The 21,417-nt window shown below is 41.3% G+C and overlaps 1 protein-coding gene across 5 annotated transcripts in view; it reads right to left on the bottom strand.

Moving 5' to 3' along the window:
- NAPB (NSF attachment protein beta) overlaps positions 1-19,404 on the bottom strand; it is a 41,140-nt gene extending 21,736 nt beyond the window's left edge. For 2 of the 5 annotated variants that reach the window (XM_077871946.1, XM_077871949.1), the window contains exons 1-2: positions 19,210-19,404; positions 2,535-2,614 (exon numbers count right to left, since the gene is read on the bottom strand). In XM_077871946.1, coding sequence (XP_077728072.1) covers positions 2,535-2,614; positions 19,210-19,307 — 178 coding nt within the window. In that variant the 5' untranslated portion in view covers positions 19,308-19,404. Of the gene's footprint in view, positions 1-2,534; positions 2,615-5,520; positions 5,559-18,086; positions 18,546-19,209 lie in introns of those variants that run through there. The other 3 variants (XM_077871945.1, XM_077871947.1, XM_077871948.1) reach the window with 3 other exon arrangements.
- Positions 19,405-21,417: the final 2,013 nt, after the last annotated feature.

Below are 21,417 nucleotides of genomic sequence, written 5' to 3'. Positions count from 1 at the left end.
GATTGGGGCTTCAGGCCACAAGTGCTTAAAGAAAAAACACCAAAGTAAGGATGCTTATTTGATCATCTTACTATCATCTTATTATCTCAGTGTCCGCTGGATTTGGCTGTCACTGTTGAAGAAAGTGCTAATGGAAGCTTCTTAGACAAAGTAAGTATCTCAAAGAGTGAAAATTAGGCTCACAACTCCAAAACTCAGTTTCTTAAGTTTTAACAAAATCTGACTGAACTTCATATGAGGTATAACCTGTTTTTATCTTCCACTTGGTGTGAAGAATTGCACATTCCCCACAGGATGATGGATGGATTTGGTTACAAGGTGCTGTCCAGGTTTCTGTTGGGACAAGGTATACATACTGTGAAAGTTTTATGCACTTAATTTTTTCCAGAAAAAGTTTCGATCAGGGACTGTAGATTCTGGAGTGGCAGAAAAGAATGAGGGAAGGAATCTCTAGCACAGGAGTCACACAAAGAACAAATGCCCGTAGGCAAGAAGAAGCTGGGAAAACAGGCTAGTGACAAGCCCATGCTGCCTGCAGGAGGGATGAACACAGTGGGCAGGGGAGATGAAGGCTGAAGACACCATCGGGCCAATTCTGGAAGGCTGTAAATGTCAGCACAAAGAACCTGAACAAGGATGAACCCCCACTGTCATGAGGTTCTTGGCTCAGAGAGAACCACCACAGACTGGGAAGCACAAGGCCTGTGGAGACACAGCTCAGTAAGGTCTGGAATAGGGAAGCACTAACAGGAATGGACAGGAAAGAAATCCTTCCACTAGGAAAAACATGCCCTGGGTGGCACAGCGGTTTGGCGCCTGCCTTTGGCCCAGGGCGCGATCCTGGAGACCCGGGATCGAATCCCACGTCGGGCTCCCGGTGCATGGAGCCTGCTTCTCCCTCTGCCTGTGTCTGCCTCTCTCTCTCTCTCTCTGTGACTATCATGAATAAATAAATAAAATCTTTAAAAAAAAAAAAAAAAAGAATATCGTAAGACCTTTCGATACTTAAAAAAAAAATGTTTTTAGTCATCTCAAAAACACTGAGAAAAGTACAGAAAATCGTGGGCCAAAAATACCCACCGCTGGTATTAAGAAATAAAGCAGTCAATTCCACAAAGCTTTGGCTATGATCCCTTGTTCTGATCCCTCTCCCAGAGGTCACCACACAATTCCTACTCAGGCTTCTGGACTGCCACCTGAGGGAAAAGAAGCAGTACAAACTCCTGATCCAGCCTACGCAGGCTCAACTCTGACTCTGTGCCAGACAAAAAGAGTACCTACCAAGGCAGTGCTGAAAATACTCAGCCATCAGTGTGGCAGAGGCACTGAGCAATCAGAGACGAAGCTGGCCCCCAGCTGGAGCTAGGACTGGAGCACCCCCACCTACCAGGCTTCAGCCTTTACACTATTGAATAGTGGGGTTGGTGATGCTGGAGGAGGGGCCAAGGCTGCTGCCAGGGAGGGGAGTGCGCAGGCATGTGAGTACCTGTAGCAGCAGCTAACCAAATGGCAGCTCTGATGGGCTCTGCCTCAGAAGAGTACAGTAATAGCTTGGACCTCCCAAGTAAACTGCTTCCAACAGCCTGGCTCTTGTTCAGCATATGTTGGCCATTCTCATTAGTACATGCAAATCTATCCTTAGACCATACCCTCATACCATACAAAAGATGCAAATACTGAAACAATGCTCTTTTCTCCTCAACTGTTTTCAATGTGTTTTAAATCAGGTATAAGTACATTTTGAAAACATACCCTTTTAACCTAAAACTAAACCTATAAATGAATTTTAATCAGAAAGGACCTTTCAGGTTCATATATTTCTACAGAAATTTCTTACTAAAATGCTTTTAAAGTGTCAGCCTTAATGGGTAAATCAACAGAGTATATATCCCAAACTTACACAAGATTATATGTCCATTATATCTCAATAAAGCTGGCGGAGAGAAAAGCAGATGGAGAAATGGATTTGTAGAGAACAAAGGCCCTGCTTTCGATCATGCAGTAGGTGCAGGCCAGGGATAGAGACCCACTGGAGCTGAAGGCAGTCTCCATTTTCACTACAGAGACACCCTGTCAACAAGCTCCTTTTTCATGGCAGGGGATGAATTTGTTTCTCAAAATCAGTGTTGGAAAGTTATCCTTTCTCAGACCAATAAAACAATTCCACTGTTTTAGAACTGATTTCACTATGTGTAATTTCACTGGACAAAAGGCATTATTTTAAAAAGTGACAATAATTTTGTTGGGGTTTATAAAAATAACACTCTCACTGTCACATTTCTCAATAGAACCTTACACAGAGCTGTTCTCACAGTAAAAAAAAATTCTCAACCAATGTTTAGATATAAAAAAAAATAGTCTGTTTACTTAGATCAAGGTTCTTTTCTCTCAGACCATGGTGGCCACACCAGTTATTCCAACAGGCACACCTGTCTCAGCCAACAGGAGGATATACAAATAGTCATTTCCTCCTTCGAGATGATTTCTTAACGTTATTTGCCTGAAAAGCAAACAAATAAAAACTTTATACATACCACTCCAATTTTTAGCCATCTTGAACATATTTGCAGCTCTGGTATACATTTCACAAGCCTCTTCTATTTTTGTGTTTCCTCTGAGAAAAATTTAAAAACAAGGTGAAGTTTTACTATAGCAACCATACACATCTCTAGCTCTCCATCCCCAAATAGTAAGTATTTAATGAGCACCTACTATGTGCTATGCAACTACACAATCTTAACAGCTGCTCGCTCAAAGGGTACACTCTTATTATCCCTATTTTCCAAATGAGGAAACTGGCATACAAAAGTAAAGTAACTAGCCCAAGGTCACACAGCAAGAATGCTCAGAACTGAGACTCAAATACAGATCTGGCTTATCTCAGAACCTACACCCATAACCAGAGTCCTTTTCATGCATGGGAACTGAAGTTTTAAGGTCAATTGGAGAAATAAGAAGTGCATTATTCAAATGAGATTAAATTTTGAATGTTAAAGACATTTTTACCCTATTAATTCTGAAGAGTTTAGCACTATGTTTATTCAGACTTTAAAAACAAAAACTGAAGCCAGATCATAAAAGAAGTGCCATGTTGTTTGCTATCTTATTACCTCTGGCAGGAGAAAAGCTCTTCTCTACTGTGTAAGGGACCACAATGTCCAGCCCCTCACCCCATGTAGAAATGCATTTTACAACATCCAGAGAGGAAGAAACTCTCTACTGCTACTTGAATACATAGTGTTCTGGAAAGTTCTCCACTAGACAGCTGATTCCACTGAGGGATAGCTTTAGCTGAAAGACATTTCTTCTTACACAAAGGCAAAAATAATCCTCTGTAACTTGCATCAGAGTTTTCTAATTCAACCTTGTTCTTTATAAACTAAATGAAGGCCCCTCTATAAATGTTTCTCTGCCTTGTCTATGGCCACTATAAACATACCACAGAACGAAAACAAGGCACTCTGTGCAGTGCACACAAGGAATTCAGAGTGATTTAAGGACATAAGGACCAAGAGAAAGGGGAGGTCATGCTGACTCTTGGGAGAGTGAGCACATACACATATGCCAGAAACTCAAAGAGGCTCTGGCAGAGGGGCGTAGACAGCTCTGTGTCAATACACGTCCCAGTGCAATACACTGAGGCTCAAGTATGACCTGCACCTTAGGCAGGAACTACTGTCTTACCCCAGGCTAGTTCTTTAACTTCACTGGGCCTCCGTTTTTGCATGTGTAAATAGTGGATAATATGATCTATACTTGTGGAGTCATTATAAAGATCAAAGGAAATAATTCATACACAGTTGCCACTGCAGGGCTTGACCCAGAGTAGGTACTCAATCAGGACGATTATTATAATTAGATTCATGTACTGAAGGCATAAAAACTTTTGGGAATATATGTACAAATAAGGGACCTGTCTGATAAGGGACTTATATCTGGAATATATAATGAACTCTTACAACTCAGTATTAAAAGACTAGTAACTCAATTAAAAAATAGGCGAAGGATCAGATCAGACATTTCTTCAAAGAAGATATATAAACAGCTAATAAGTACATGAAAAGATATTCAACATCATTAGCCGTCAGGGAAATGCAAATCAAAACCACAAATGAGATCCCACGAGGGATCTCATTCACACCCACAAGGATGGCTGGAATCAAAAGACAGATAATAACAAATGTAAGGGAGGATGGATAAAAACTGGAACCCTCCTATATTGGTGGTACAAATGTAAAATGGTTTAGTTTGGCAGTTGCTCAAAAGGTTAAACATAGTTACTATATAATCCAGCAATTCTGCTTCTTGGTACACACCCAAGAGAAATGAAAAGGTTATGTCCACACAAAACCTTGTATATATTCACTGCAGCACTATTCATAACTGCCAAAAAGCAAGAACCTAAATGTCCATCAACTGATGAAAAAATAAATAAAAATGTAGCATATGCATACAATGGAATATTGGACAATAAAAAGAAATGAAGTACTGATACATGCTCTAATATGGAAAAGCCTTGAAAACATTACATTAAGTGAAATAAGCCATGAGCATATTGTATGATTTCACTTATATGAAAAGCTCAGAGTAGGCAAATCTATATAGACAGAAAAAGATTAGTGGTTGCCTAGTGTTGGAGAAAAATGGGAGGGGGAAGGAGAGCAGAGTTTCTGTGGTGATGAGAATGTTCTAAAACTCATTGATAGCATGGATGCACAGCTTTTTGTCACTATGCTAAAAACTACCGAATTGGATACTTAAATGGAAGAGTTATATGGTATGTGAATTATATCTAAAACCATAGTACTTCCTTCCCCACACATAAAAAAACTTTGGGGGCTATGTCATACAGTGAATGACAGGATGGCAACAAGCCAAACCAAAAATGTAGTGTCAGAATAAGCAGTTTTCTTTTAATGACACCTTTATATATTTAAAAAAAAAATAGCTAATTATCCCAGTGGAAAATTCCTAACCTAAGTTTTTGATGTTAACCATAACTCCTTGCAGCTACCAAAGGCTTACCACTTTCTTGTCTTATTTTCCTAAAGTATACCAGGAATCTTGCACTGTAATTATAGTTCAATCATTCTTATTAAAGGTTTCCAAATAAAACTAGCTTAATTAAAATGTACTTTACCCTATTATTTTTGGAGACAAATTCAGCTAGGAATAATAGAATGCTTACATTACACTAGGTTTTATGCTGAATATTTCCACATATATTATGTGATTTTCATCATTATTACAGCCACCATGAAAGATGCTAACTCCATTTGACGGAAGAGAAAATTCTATCTGGGCATCTGCCTTTGGCTCAGGTCATGATCCTGGGGTCCTGGGATTGAGCCCAGCATAGGGCTCCTTGCTCAGCAGACAGCCTTCTTCTCTTTCCCACTACCTCTACTCTGCACCCCCTTCTTGTGCTTACACATGCTCTTTCTCTCAAATAAATAAAATTAAAAAAAAAAAAAAAGAAAAGAAGAAAAAGAAAATTGTATCTGGAGGTCAATGGCTCACCCAAGGTCATCCAGCCAAGGTCAGTAGTGGAGCTGACACCTGACATCAAGTTCAGTGGTATTATAATAACGAATATATTTTTGTAAAGACTTAGGACCCTTCACCTCTCCTAAAACAGAATCATGAGTAGTAATTATTTTAAAAGCACTAGAGAAACTCACTTATAAACACAACATAACCTTAACAATTCATGAAAAAATATACTTCTGAAATCATCCCAAAGCCTACTGTGTTCCATTCATGTGAAAGTTAATTTTTATAAGTTTTAAGGACAAATATTCAGAATTCACGTTCAAATAATTCAAATGATTGTTACTCAGAGCTCCCATAAATAAGTTACAGGTTCCTTAAAATGAGAAACACCTTTCTGTGAGGAAATCTACCTTATAAAGTGATACAATATAAATACAGGGCACCTGACTGACATTAAGAAAAGCTGAACTGTAAAAAAATAAAAATAAAAATAAAAATTAAAATTAAAAATTAAAAAAATTACAAAAAAATAAAAATAAAATTTAAAAATTTAAAAATTTAAAAATTAAAAAAAAAAAAAAAAAAAAGCAAAGCTGAACTGATCCAATTTAACTACCTGGGGAGACTGTGCTACCATGAACTTGAAGAAAATGCTTTCTCCACCACGAAAGTAAACAGTGACCAGCCTGTGTAAGAACCACTATCACCACCATCATCACCTCCACCACCATCATCACCACCTCACCCATGCAGCCCCAGCTAACCCTACCACTCCTCAACTCCAAGGTCAAGGCTGACTGCCTCTCTTTTTGACCATGCTTATTCATGAAATATTCACTGAGATCAGTAAGTGTCAGAAAACACTACGAGGAGATCAGAAGCTGAAGAAAAATATTTAATTTCAGGGCTGGAAGCCCACCCCATCTCACATGTTCCACTGAAGAAATGTGGTCAGAGCCACATGTCCCACCAGAAGCCAAGTGAACCGTAGAGCTGTGCCCAGCCTGCAAGTCCCTGCTCTCTTCACAATCCCACCCTGTCTGTTCCTACTCAGATGCTGGTGGGGCAAGAGCAACCAGCATGGGAAATTACAGCCCATTATTTCAAAGAGCTCCAATAACATCTACACATAGACAAATCATTGATCTTTTAAAAACCAATTAATCCTCAAAGAATCTAGTCTTGGTTTTTCTTTATCCAGAATAAGAGCTATTTCAAGGTGCTATAAAACACTGGCAACCATCAGTACATGCTCTTCTAAGACTGTGGGTGGGAAGAGGGGGATGTTAGAATCACAGGGACTAACAGCACACATATCATGAGATGTACCCAAAAGAAAAGGAGGAAACTGCTGAGGTAGAAATAAAGCTGCTTTTTAAAATCACAAGAGTAGCACAGCAGAAATCTCATAAGAGAATTTCTCAGAGTAGAAATATAAAATACCATAAAGAGGGCACCTGGGTGGCTCATTTGGGTAAGCACCTGCCTTCGGCTCAAGTCATGAACCCAGGATCCTGGGATCAAGCCCCACGTCAAGCCCCCTGCTCAGTGGGGACTCTGCTTCTCTCTCTCCTTCTGCCTTTCCTCCCTGCTTGTGCTCTCTCTGAAACAAATAAAATCTTTAAAATATATATATATCATAAAGAAATACCGGTGTCACTGACAGTGCTGTGATAACATGAAAGCAGAACTACAGACGCAATTCAACTCTACCATCCGAATATCCTGAAGGGATGTCAAACTATGTCAGGGGTCTACAAAAAAGGATCACTTTTTGGAGTGCCTGGGATCCCTGGTGGAAAAGCCCACCAACCAGGACAGCTCCTTATTTACACTATTTATGAGTAACATTAGCCCTTAGGCTGCCTCTGGTGATAGAGACCAGCATAGGACCTGGCACATGAGTCTCACTAACAATGCTTGACCACTGGATGGAAGAAACTACCCACATTACAGTTTTTTGAGTTTTCCCATTTGTCATTCAAAATAAAAAGCAAACACAAAAAGTATCCAGAAAAAGGAAAGAAAAACTCAAATTCTTTAAAACATCTCCACCATTAATAGAAACACTGTTTCTCTACTCACAGCACTTCTGACACCAAATGTGTGAGTTTTTCATATCAAGCAATTCTCTAGTTCTCTGTAGCCACCAGCTAGGTGTCCTACAATTCAATTGAATGGTGACACTACCCAGAGCCAGTGCAGATCCCACAGGTTAAGGGTTCAGTCCCACACAACTACCTCCACTTCAGACAACAGTCTCAAGTAGTTGGTCCTCAAGGTACTCACATCTCTAACTTGGCTAAAAATCAAGAGTTCCCACAACCCCTTCCTCAAATTTGATTAGTGCTAGAACTCACAGAACTTAGGGAAACACTTTACTTATGATCACAAATGATACAACTCAGAAACAGCTAATGGAAGAGAGGCACAGGGTAAGGAATATAGGAATATAGGAATATAGGAGAGTTCAAGGAGTATCCTATGCCCTCCCCAGGGGTATCGCCGTCTAACACTTCCACATGTTCACCACCCAGAAGTTCTCTGAACCCAACATTTAAGATTCTGGGGAGATTCTTCACTACACAGGCACAACCGATTCACTGACCACTGGTGATTAACTCAAACCCCAAATCCTCTTCTCTCCTGGGAGGTTTGGGGGTGGGGCTCAAAGTTCCAACCCTCTAATCACACGGTTGGCTCCTCTGACAACCAGTCCTCATCCGAAGCCACCCAGGGACCAACAGTCACCTCATTAGCATAAACTTTAGTATTGTTGAAAGGGGCCTATTATGATACAGAAGATGCTTCTCTCATCCTCACCACTGAAGATGGCACAAGGGCTTTACAAGTTCTGTGTGAGGAACCAAGGATAAAGAACAAATATATATATTTTTATTATATCACAACATCACAGCCACATAGAACTATTTATTCTATTTTTTACCTTCCATAAGCAATTTATTTTCATCTGTACTTCATTTCTATAATTTCCAGATTCTAAAAACTTAAATTTTCATAAATAAATACAACTATTTCAAGATGAATTTACTGCTGGGTTTAACATATTTCTAAATAGTCCAACTTCTTTCATGCAATGCAAAAAGCAGAAGTATCTACAGCACGGGCCCCAAGGAGGTAACACTTCATCAAGCTACCTTGAACTCTTATTCCAAATGCCTGTAATACCGCTAGACTGAGGTCCTTTGTTTTTCCAGGAACCAGTATTAGGGTGGAAAGGACACAGGCTTTGGACAAGGTCAGACTACCTACAGAGGAATGCTGTCATTTATTAGCTTAGTGCTGCCAGCTCAAAGTAGGCAGCCCCTCTTGGGCCTCTGAGAAATTCCACTAGAGCAGCCTACAGAAGCCAAGCAGGAGGATCATAGCTTTACCACCAGCACAGTCTTGGCATTCTGCCATGGACTCTGGATTCCATTTTGAGAACTTTTCACCTTATTTCTACTTATTTAAGAAAGAAACTATCATAGATTCTCAGACACAGGAAACAATCTGAGACATTTAAGGAATGGCTGACAAAAGTATCTGTGTTTAAGCATAACTTCCTGAAATAAAGTTTATGAGAACATGTACAGCAAAGAAAGCTACTTGGCCTTTATTCTGGTAATACTCCCAATGCCTTGACTTGATATGGATGGGAAAATGTGTAGTTGAACCTATTAATCAAACAAATCAAGATACTTAAATATACAAGAAAGCTAAGAACAGCAATTATCGGATCAACTCAGAAATGACATATACAACATTACTTGCCACAACAAGCTTTTATATTTAATTTCAATCTTTATAAAATCTATATAAAATTCAATCTTCAAACTGACTCTCAATCTGTAGGAAAACCTGGTGAAAACTGAATCCACAGGATAATGGTGGCTGCCTAAATACCAACCTGTCCTCCAAACTCAGATCAGCAAGCAGCAAATACAATCAGCTGTAATCCATGAATCCAGAATTCAACAAGATAATTGGAGAAATAAAACCCCCAAACCAGCACAGCTGGGGGTCAGGAGGAAATGCATGAGCAGAAGGGTGAGGGGGCAGCAGGGTCCCACAACAGCAGTTTGTGACAGCAACACCCTAGCAAGAAGGGCTGCAGTGGGGGAATACAGAGGACAGGTAGAAGACCTAGAGAACCGGGAGCCCTGGAACTGGGAACGAGAAGGGGAACTTGGCTAGAGGTAGTAGTCTCCTGAAGACCCTGCTTCTAGCAGAGGCAGAGGCAGCTCCATGGAGGCTTTGTACCGAAAGGAAAGAAAACCAATGGCAGAAATAAACTAAGAGTACTATGACACAAAGAAGTATCACAACACTGGGGAGTCACACCAAGCCCCTACCTACCTCTTCCTGACACTTTTCACCAAAAAAATTCTTAATGGTATCAACAGAATAGGGCAAACTAAGAAATCCATAAAAGCACCCAAACCCCTCATCTCCCATCACAGAAACACATGGTATTACGAGCCCAAGAAACTCCTAGACACTCTGAACAGAAGGCAAGCAGCATCCATACAAAGCTGCTACGTAAGAAGAAAAACTTTGCAGCTGACAAAAATGTTCCCCCAAACTACCATAAGGCAGAGGAAATCAATCCCATATAATTTAAATTTTATTAAACATTTACAGATATGAAACTACATCATAGGTCAAAAATTCAAAACTCAGAATACAAGAGCATGAATATCCCCCCCACAAAATACACCACTTTGGCATAAAGATTATTTGAGCCAGAGGAAAATGAGAATAGCATATACAGAAAGATGGCTTCTTAGAGTTTCCCCTATCTGACAGAATGCAGAAACCTCTAAAGAACAAGAACTGCCATAAATCCCCTCTCCTGGGGAAATTTTATGGTCTTGAAGCAGATGGAAAGTTTATACAGAGATGGACCTGCACAAACAAACCTTACTCCTTTGTTTCCCAGTTTGCTGCCCTTGGAAGCCTAAAACCTTCCCTACAAATACACTGTGCTTTGTCAAGATGCTATGAGCCCAAGTTCTAATCACCCCTTTGAGAGATATCAGCGCTGCTCATGTTCAATAAACTATTTTTTCCTTGTTAGTCTGGAGGACCTAGGAGAGTAGAGAACAAGATAAAGTCCTTCCTTCCCTATGTGAACACAAAAAAATAAGACCTTGAACTCCTGTTTCAAAATTTAGAAGGAAAGAAAAAGACCAAATCATCTCAAAAATGAAATCTTAGCTATAACATACCTATGGGGAGAACTGACTCTACTGACACTAAGGAGAAAAATGAAAACAGCCAAGGAAATGGAAATAAGAGAGGGAAAAGGAGCCAAGAATAAGTGATAGGAGAAGTAACTGGAGTCCCTGAAAAGGGGAATAAAACAAAACAAAACATTGAAATAATATTTGAAACTATAATTTCAGAAAATTTTATGGAAACAAAAGAAAATGTAAATCTAAATACTGAAAGAGCCTGCCATGACTGGGAAAACTGACCCAGTGAACCACATCTAGCAAGACTATTAGATTTTATAAGTCAAGAAAAGCTCCAGGCTGCCAGGCTAAGTCACCTACAAAATTAAGAAAAGCAGGTTAGCTTCAATCAGACTTCAACAGCAACATACAAAACAAGTCAACAGAGAACAATATTTTTGAAGCAACTGGGGAAAAAAATGTGTAAGCCTAAGAGCCAAAGATCACACAACCAGCCCAGCCAACCATTAAGTACCACTGACAGAAGCAAGAACTTAAGATGTATCACACTGGCTTCCAACTATGGATGGAGATGACTGACGAATATCAGTAAAAAGGCTGGTAGTGGTGGCACTGAATGTTTTATCACAGATCTAAGACAAAACAAACAAAAAAAGCAGTATAGACAGAGTAGAAAAATAAAATGGAGACATCTGTTCCAACAAAGTACAAATAGCTGAGCCCTACCCTCCCACACACATACGCTGGACAGAAAGGAAAATTTAGAACAGGCTCAGGGACTGGCACAAGGCTAATGGTGTTTTCCACATCAAACACTAGATGCCTAGTAGATTTAAGGGCATTAAAAAAGGTTCACAGTATAGAAGTTGCCAGTAGAATAAAAATACATTTCCTAAATAAAAAGCAAAGAGATCACATGAAGAAAAAAAATATCATACATAATATAAAGACATAATAAATATAAGAAAGCAGGACAACAGAATTAAAAACCAATCATATCTCAGTCATACAAACAATGGAAATGGATTTTTAGATTTGCTAACAAAAGCCAACCATGTGCTCACCAGGAGAGATACAACTAAAATAAAGCTGTTTTGAAAGGCTTAGGATTAAAGAGATGGTCAAAGGATATCACATATATCAACCAACTTTTGTTTGATTTGTTGCAACAAATAATCCCCAAATCTCCAAAGCTCCTGTCTCACACACTTTACCTGTTACTGTAGGCCACTTGTGCAGGTTCTTTCTTCATGTGTCATCTCTCTATTCTGGAATGTAGCCCTATCTGGGGTGTTTTTGTTTTTGTTTTTTTTAACCACGGCTGAAACAGGGATGGCCTCTGCAGCTCTGCTCAGAGAGTATGCATCCCCCTTTCACTTACTCCCTCAAAGTCAGTCACAGGGACAGGACGACTCAATGGGGAGGGAAGTGCACTTTGCCCAGAGCCAGGCAGCACAGGTCACATGGCAGCAGGCAGAATGTATAATCCTCTTACATAAATAGTTCTCAAGCAGGCAAATGCAAATAATAAAGCAAGGACTGCTACTCCAGTATCAGGTAAGACAGAATTTGGGCTGAAAAATACCAAATGAAAGAAAGAAATTAATTTGTTAATGCTAGAGACACAATCCATAATGAAATTATATTAGTTGTGAACATCTATTTACCAACACAGTAGCCACATTTATAAAGCAGAAATGACAAGAAATGCCAGACAGAAACACACTTATCAAAGGAGATATGACTATATCCCTTTTAGTCCGAAGCAAGTCAAGTGGACAAAAAATTAACACAGATATGAAAGGCCTTGACAACATAATCAATACCTAGATCTCAGGGATCTCTAGCAAGTCATATATTCTGGTAAGAGTGTAGGTCTTTGCAAGTGTGCATGTACCATTCATGAACACCAAACATATATTAGGTGGCAAAGAAAACCTCAGTAGGTTCTCTGATTATAATTAAAAAACTAGAAATCAAAGCACTTCCGCCTTGAACACAACCCACAAACAACTCTTAGGTCAAAGGGAAAACGACTTGCGATAAAAAAAAACCCACTATGTATCAGGATCTGAGGGATACTATACGGTTTTAAAGGAAAATTCATCCGTGAGTATTTGGATCCATATAAATACAATAATGGAAATCCTCCCAAAAAAGCTAGAGGGAAAAATGGAAGAAAGCAATAGAGGTAAAAGCAGAAATTAATAAAGCAGAAAACAGGAAATTAATAAAACCCGTAAGTAAAAATATTAGTTTGGAGGAAAAGGATCAAAAGAATCAAGAGAGAAGAATAAATGCACAGACACAAAAGTAAGTGACAGAGGGAAATAACTGCTGAATGAACGTTCAAAAAGTCACAGTTAGAGGGTTCCACTGAAACTTTCAAAGACCAAAGCACTGGGTAAAAGGAAAATCTCTACATTCCTTTTATGAGGCACCTGTAACACTGATACTTCAACCTGATCCAACTATATGCAAAAGAACCATAAAGAAAATAATTCAAAAGAAAATAAAAACAGATTACATAGCACATTAAAAAATAATACTTCATGATCCAGACAGGTTATTCAAGGAACGCCAGGACAGTTTAATATGAGAAAATCTATTTATTAACATATTAGTAACTAAGAAGAAAAATCATGTTTGTCTCCACAGATATTAAAGAGGCCTTCAAAATATAACTCTTCATTCAATCCCTAATGAAAATACCCTTTAAAACAGGAGTTGAAAAAAAATAAATAAATAAAACAGTTGATATTTCCTTACCACGAAAAAATATGTATTTTAAGCCAAGAAAGTAGTTATTTTGACTTTATTTTTTTATTGTTTCAGCTTTTTTTTTGTTATTTTGATTTTAAATAACCATTACTTATAATAAGCTCTATTTATTTTAAAGATTCTATTTATATATTCATGAGAGACACACAGAGAGAGGCAGAGACATAGGCAGAAGGAGAAGCAGGCTTCCCACAGGGAGCCCAATGCAGGATTCGACCCAAGGACCCTGGGGCCACGACCTGAGCTGAAGGCAGATGCTCAATCACTGAGCTACCCAGAAGCCACATAAGCTCTATTTAAAGACAAAAATGGTTAGCATTCTGAAATTCTACTTCCAACTTTTTTCTTTCTTTTTTTTTTAAAGATATGTAATACCCTTAGATGAGCCTGGAAATCTCTAGGCTGAGTTTTTATTTTTATTTTTTTTACTTTTTTTTTTTCATTTTTTTTTTAATCCAACGTTTTCTTATTGTAAACTGTGTGGTCACTAAAAATGCTTTGAAGATACAAAAGTTTTACTGATCTTACCATCTAATCAAATGAACACAAAGAGTAAGAACAGACTGTAAAGTCTCCTAGAACTTGGTTAATACTCTGGCTGAATGGACAGACACCCATGGCTTATACCCATCATTCTGGCATCTCAAAAATATCCCAATTTGGACAATCTATTCATGGCCACTCTGTAACTCACAGAAATAGGGAACTATTTGAAAAAATTAAAAGCAGAATTACAGTTTAAATATGTTATTCAAGGGTGCCTGGGTACTCAGCAGTTGAGCATCTCTGCCTTTGGCGCAGGTCATGATCTCAGGGTCCTGGGATTGAGTCCCGCATCAGGCTCTCTGCAAGGAGCCTGCTTCTCCCTCTGCCTATGTCTCTGCCTCTCATGAATAAATTAATAAATAAAATCTTTAAAAAAGGCAAATATAGGGCAGCCCCGGTGGCACAGCGGTTTAGCGCCGCCTGCAGCCCAGGGTGTGATCCTGGAGACCCAGGATCGAGTCCCACGTGGGGCTCCCTGCCTGGAGCCTGCTTCTCCCTCTGCCTGTGTCTCTGCCTCTCTCTCTCTCTGTGTCTCTCATGAATAAATAAAATCTTTTAAAAAAATTTAAAAAAAATAAAATAAAAATAAAAAAGGCAAATATATGTTATTCATATATAAAAGTTAGTATTTAGAGATTGACAATTTAAACTAAGTAAAATCAGATGGTGAGAGAGAAAATACAAGGCCATGTAACTATTTTTTTTTTTTTAAGATTTTTAATTTATCTATTCAGAGACACACAGAGAGAGAGACAGAGACACAGGCAGAGGGAGAAGTAGGCTCCATGCAGAGAGCCCGATGTGGGACTTGATCCCGGATCTCCGGGATCACGCCCTGGACCAAAGGTGGCGCTAAACCACTGAGCCACCCGGGCTGCTCACTATTCATCATTTTTAACAGAATCAATAGATATTGTCTAAAATTAGTAAGTCAGGAAGTAGAAGTATTCCAAATTTATTTAGAATTACAGTGGTTACCCTCAGAGGAATTAAAAAGTTAAAAACCATTACTTCTGGAGAGTGGAATTTAGGAGAGGGGAGACTCAGGGAATACTTTACTCTTCAACTGGAATTGTTCTATCGTCTTGTTCTATTGTCCTTTTTTTCTCACATATGGAGTAGCTGTTATGTTTAAATAAACACGTTATTTAAGTAAAACGTAGAAGAGAGTGACATGAACTCTCCTTCATTTTGTTGCCTTTGCTCTTGAAAACTAAACAAAAGAAAAAAATCAGCATGGTAGGAGAATTTACACATTCTTTCTGCCAATATTCACCAAGTGCCTACTTCATGGCACATGCCAAGTGAGGCGTGGGGCAACAGCAATGAAGTAAGACAGACTCCCCAGGAGCTTATATTCTAGAGCCACATGCCACCATGGGTCCTCCCTACCTTTTCTAAACAGGGCTCACAGGGCTCACAAGAATGAGAGAATACATGGTGAACACTGCAAAAATGCAATCAGAGTAAGGCCAATAAGAAAAATTTTATCATTTGATACACAAACTGTAATTTGGCACTAAAACTAGAAAAAAATTTGAGAGAGGGAGAAGTGAGGGTAGGGAGTGGGAGAGGGACAAAGAGAACCTCAAGCAGGTTCCACACCCAGCAAGAAGCCCTGATGCAGGGCTCAATCCCACCACCCTAAGATCATGACCCGATTCAAAGCCAAAAGTGGGATGCTTAATCAACTGAGCCACTCAGGTGCCCCAAAGCTTTATAAATGCTATCATATGTCCTCACCACATTTTGGCAAAACTTAAAAACAATCTTTGTAGAAATAAAACTGAGTGAAGAATACTGCTAATTAATAGCCTACCATGTTTAAGAAATATTGCCGGTTTTCAAAAATAGCTAAGAAATTATAGCCTATTAATTGCGTCAAAATAACCCAATAGGGTCTTTCATTGAATCTGACACTGGCAAATTTATGGCTCTTTACAAGCTTTATGACTGGGCAACATCGAAAAGCAGGAGAAGACAGCATTAGCCATACAGAACATCTTTCAACTGTCATTCTTAAACAGCAACATTCTCTTTGATATGCACTGTGAAGGCTATCCCCAATCTGGCCTCCTAGTAGCGAGAAGAAGAAAGTAAGAGAGATCTTAGAGATTCAAAACACTTTACTGTCATTGTCAGGCCAGCTTAAGATCTTACTGGCAGTTCCTTAAGATTCCACATTTGAATTTGAAATTAACTGCAAAATGCTATAGCTCAACCCTGGGAACAAATGAAATGAAAACACTACTCTTTCAGTGGTAGTTTTGCTATACTATGCTAAGCCCTCAGAGTAAATTTTAATTCAATACCACAGCTACAAAAACATACCACTGTTTAACTGTCTAGCAGAAAAGCAGAACTCCCATAACAGTTATTTTGTGATGGCTGTATCCGTCAGTGGCTCATAACATCTTGCAGACAAGCATGAGACTTGTGCCTTGTACAAAGAATACATGATTGACCTCTCCTCAGAAATCTACGATGTATATTTTCAACTAATCTTACTAAAAGCAACAAAAAAGGAAGAGCAATAGTTTAGTGAGAATACAGTATTGCCACAAAACCAGTGTGGGTGGTGGATAAACAGAGTGAAAAAGATAAGCTCCTAATACATTTTAATCTGCAGTTAGGATAATGAGAATGAGTCCATGCAAAATACGCTGCAATATGCTGAGCACGTTCTAATGGCTGCCATGACCTCAAAACAGTATCACCTGACCCCTTTAAAGCACTAACTAGTCAGCTCTTAGATACATGGGGGCTCAGACCATACTGATAATACTCAAGCCAGTACACGTGTTCCGTTAATTCAGGAGTCTGACATGGAGATGGACTACACTGTGATTTCAAGAAAGGATATCAAGTTGACGGGAAAATTCTACATCAAAGGAAGGATGGCAGGATGGACTAACGTGCTCCAGCCTAGAAGGATGAGGACAGGTACAAATGATGCCAAATATAATGGAAGAATCTAAACATCTAAAATTGATACAGAATCAGTCTTCTCACCCTAACTGACAGAGAAACCTGGTTTTTGGCTTCAAGTAATTACATACTATTAAAACTTCACAGAACCCTGAGAACTCTTCTTCCCCAAGCTTTCCGGAGACAACTATCACTGAAAATAACACGGCTCCCCATAGGATAAATAAAACTTACATGGTACAAAGCTCTTTCAAGTCTTTCATTAAAAGACCAAAGATCTAGTCCTAAAGATCTTTGGCTCTGAAATCCTGGCAGAGTTACTTAAATATGTCTGGCTGTTTCCTTGGTAAACAACGGCTGACAATTCTGATGAATATGCTAATTAGTATTTCATAATCACTACTTCCAGTGGCTCTAAATGTTTTACAAGCATAAACTCACTGAACCCTCACTATGATATATACTATGTGGCAGACGAAAGTCTCACACAAAAGCTAACTTGCCCCCCATCCAAAAGCTAAAAGAATTAGCTGGCCTGCCATGTCCAGGCTTGACCTAGGATACAAGGACTTTTGTGCCAACTAAATGTGAAGGGTTGAGATGAAGGCTTCCTATACTTCCTGTCAATGATATAAGTGATCAACAGTCAAGGAGAAAACAGGTATTTATTTATAAGCAAAGCCTTTTCAAAATCCTTTTAGGATTACTGGCTGAAGACTTGGCCTAGTTTCACAAATACAATAACGCAACACCTCTTCACAGAAAGGAGGATTCCCGAGACAACTATCAAGTGCTCTAATGTTTTCCTCTGCCAATTACAGATTCTCTTCAAGGAAGCACATCCTGACTTGAAATTTGCTGTGACATTAAGATCACCTCTAGGTAAGAGGTGCTAGGACATTACATTTTACTTGAATACAGTTTAAACGTTTTGTGAATCACAGAGAGGAGCTATCCTTTGGTGTCAGCATCAAGTGTGAGGCAGTGCTCCTTATGTCAGAGCCTTTATTGGGGTAACTTTTAAAGGGCAACAAACTTACGATTAACTGCTATGTTCCGAACTACACATCATAGGAGAAATTTAGAAACTGGCTAGGATAAAATACCCTGTGAGAGGTTCCTGAGCACAGAAACCCTTACCTTTATGCATCTGTGCACTCTGTACTACTTGAGCAGTGCGTGAAACCTACATCTAAGCACTCCCTGGAGATGTATCCACAACGGTAAAGTGTTATAATCAAAAGAATGAAGGTGGCAAAGCAAGCAGATTTCAAACTGGATTTAGCAGAGAAATAAAACTGTAATAACGCAAAGGTTAAGTACTGGTCCTTCTCAAAAATAAAAATATGCTCTTGGCGTCGGCAGATTTTTCACTTTTAAAAAGAAAAACGACAACAAAACCATCCGGAAATAGCCTCTCTAATCCTAAACAGCTGAATCATTCACCATATTCAGCCGCCCGAACAGTCGGTGCAGGCTCTGCTTCTCGGGAAGTCCGAATTCAAGGCCTTCCCTAGGAGAACCTGAAAGCATCACAGAAAATCAACGGGATTCCCAAGAGACGCCGACTTGGGAGCTGCGTTATCCTTGATCAAACAGGAAGCCCCGGAAAACCCATCCATCTCTGGTGCAGTATAAATACTGGGCTGAGAAACGTATTCGCTCTCCAACGAACATTTATTTATTAGAGGTGTACCGGGCGCAGGGCAACCGGGCTCGGGGTCTCCGGCGCGGGGGCGCGGGCGGGGGCGCGGGCGGCGGGCTCCTGCGCTCCTGCGCTCCTCCGCCCCTCCGCCGGGCCCACCGCCCCGCCAGGCTCGCGGGCCCGGGTCCCCGGGTCCCCGGCGCCGCCTCTCCGCTGCTCCCGGGCTGGGCCCTCGCCAGCACCGGTCTCCCAGCTTCCCCACCGCGAACCCCGCGACGCCGTCGCCCTCCGGGAGGGGCGGGGCGCTGGGGCCCGGCACCAGGCAGGGTCGCGCGGGGGCGAAGAGGGCGTCGGGGGCCTCGGAGGGCCCCAGGGCGCGTCCGGGAGGGGAGGACGCGGGAGCTGAAGGGCCCGGGGACACTGCGGGGGCTCCGCAGCGATGTCGGGGCGCGGGGGTGCGGAGTCCGTGGGCTCTACGGCCTGGGAGGCCCCCGCAGGCTGCAGGCGAAGCCGGGGCCCCTCGGCGTTCCCGGGGACCAGGTGGCTCCCGCGCGGAGGGACCGGCGGCGGCGGGGCCTGCGCCCGAGACCCCCGGGGCACTCGAGGTCTGGCGCTCACCCGAACAGCCCGCGGAGGAAGGAGTGGGAAGCCTTGACTCGCTTCTCGGCCTCCGCCATCAGCTGCACCGCCTCACGCTCCTTCCCCGCGTTGTCCATGTCTCCCGCCGCCGCCGCCGCCACCGACCTCTTCCCCCGACTCGCACTCGCCTTCCGCGCCTTCGCCCTCCTCTAGCGACGGCGGGCAGCGCAGGCGTGGCGCGCAAGGCCTTCCGGGACTTGTAGTCCCGGGTCCCGCCCGAGCGGCGGGGAGGCGCGAGGCGTTCAACTACAATCCCCAGAAGGCTGCAGAGACGGGCGGGGTGAGGATCGCAGCCTGCGGACCGCCGGCGCCCGGGATTTCTGGGCGGGGGGTGTGGCTCCCCGTAGGGGTCTGCGGTCCGAGGTGAGCTTCAGTCCTTGGGGTACGCAGGGAAGTGGAAGATGGCCCGTGGCTTTCGAGCAAAGATAACCTCAAGCACGCAGCACCACGTTGGTTCAGAACTCTCCTCACCACGACTTAACTCCTGGCAATGGGATGGACGAGGAAACAGATTGAAACGCGCAACCTACGTTGCAGAACCTCAAGTTCTGCAAAAGGGAATCTAAGGCAGCCGCGAGAGCAATTTCACTAACCGTGTGGTGCCCATCCACCCGCCCGCCACCAGCGACAGCAGGCACAGGAGCCATTTTTACCTCCAGAGGAAGGCGTTTAAGAATCCATCATTTCCCCCAATATAGATTCAGTTATTTTTCAGTCTCTCTATATTACAAGTTAATGTGGTCCTCTCTTCCTTGGTTATAAATAAGTTGCACTTATGCTATGTATGCATAATCCACTCTTGTAATGGAGTGAAGTATTTTCCTTGGACGGGAAGCTTTGAGCTCTCTTATCCTGTACATGGTGCTGGCCGGAGGGGATGAGTCTCCTGGGACACGATTCACAAATACAAATTGTATTTGTGAAGATTTTCTTTTTAAAAGGAGTAACCCCCTGCCAGGAAGACTTCTAATTTCCTAGCAGAAGGATTCATAGATAGATGCTATCCTATGCCAACAATTTCCAGGCCTGTCCTGGAGGGAGTGGTTTTTGTGTTTTGTTTGTTTGTTTTATGCAAAGCCTAGGCCATTTACATTTGGCAATGCTAAAGCAGAGGTAGTGAAGCGAATGTGAAAATCACTGCCAAATGAGAACTTGTGACAATATCAAACTATTAATAAGTACACTGTGGGCACTGACACATGAAATATAGCTAAGAAAATGCAGTCTGCCTTTAGAGAGCAAGGCAAGGAAGGCCAAACTCCTAGAAAGGTAACTAAAGCGTATGTTGCAGATTTCATACATTGAAGGCACTCTAGACATGGAGAAAAAAATATCAGATCTTCAGGCAGAGTTTATTTACTATTACTACATGCAATATTCTAACTTTGAAAACCTAACTTGTGCTTCCCTGGAGCAGTATTGGAGAATAAGGAGGCAGGAAATCAGAGGCAGCAGTAAATGTGGGATTAAAGAGAAAAACCGCAAAATTGGACATAAACATTCGGAAAGCAGAGCAGTCTATGGGGATCTTATGGAATGGAGCCAACTCAAAAGCTCCCTAAGTGCAGCATCATTATGTTGATTAAAGCAGCTCCCAAAGCTGGCCCAAGTAAAGGAGGTTTAAGAGATACTGATGCCTAGCTTTTAACATCAGGATCTTCCGAAGTTGGAGTTTAGAAAGTGTACATTTTAAAAAGAACTCTCTGCCACTATGGTAAAGCATACAATCCTAGCTTCTGAAATCTGTGGTCATCTCAAAAGGAGGTACAATGGACTGCCTCCTCTAAGCCAGAACAATGCAGTTAGGCATGGGAGGGTACATCTTGACATTTTTTATGTTTCCAGGTATTTCCTTCATTCTCTCTCTCTCTCTCTCTCTCTTTTTTTTTTTTTTTTTTTGACAGGCACTCCCTTTCCCAGTCCACATCCAAGTGGGAAAAGACATCAAACCATAATTGTTGTGTAGAGCACGTGTTTTCTTCTCCCAGAGGCTAGATAAGGGAGGTGGCAGGGCAGAGCAACAAACCTCAAAGAATGAGGATGTTTGAGAGACAGATTAGGAGTAACCCCCTAAACAGGAGGGAAGAGGAGACCTGCTCTGCTGTGGGCCAGGGAGGGAGTGAGGCCCTCAAGTAAAAGCTGTCCTCAAGTAGTTTCAAAGGACCCATGACATATGCCCATGATGAC

Source organism: Canis aureus, chromosome 26, assembly GCF_053574225.1.
Source record: "Canis aureus isolate CA01 chromosome 26, VMU_Caureus_v.1.0, whole genome shotgun sequence".
NCBI lineage: Eukaryota > Metazoa > Chordata > Mammalia > Carnivora > Canidae > Canis > Canis aureus.
The sequence above is the reverse complement of the archived record's forward strand: the minus strand, read 5'-3'. Positions and strand labels throughout refer to the sequence as shown.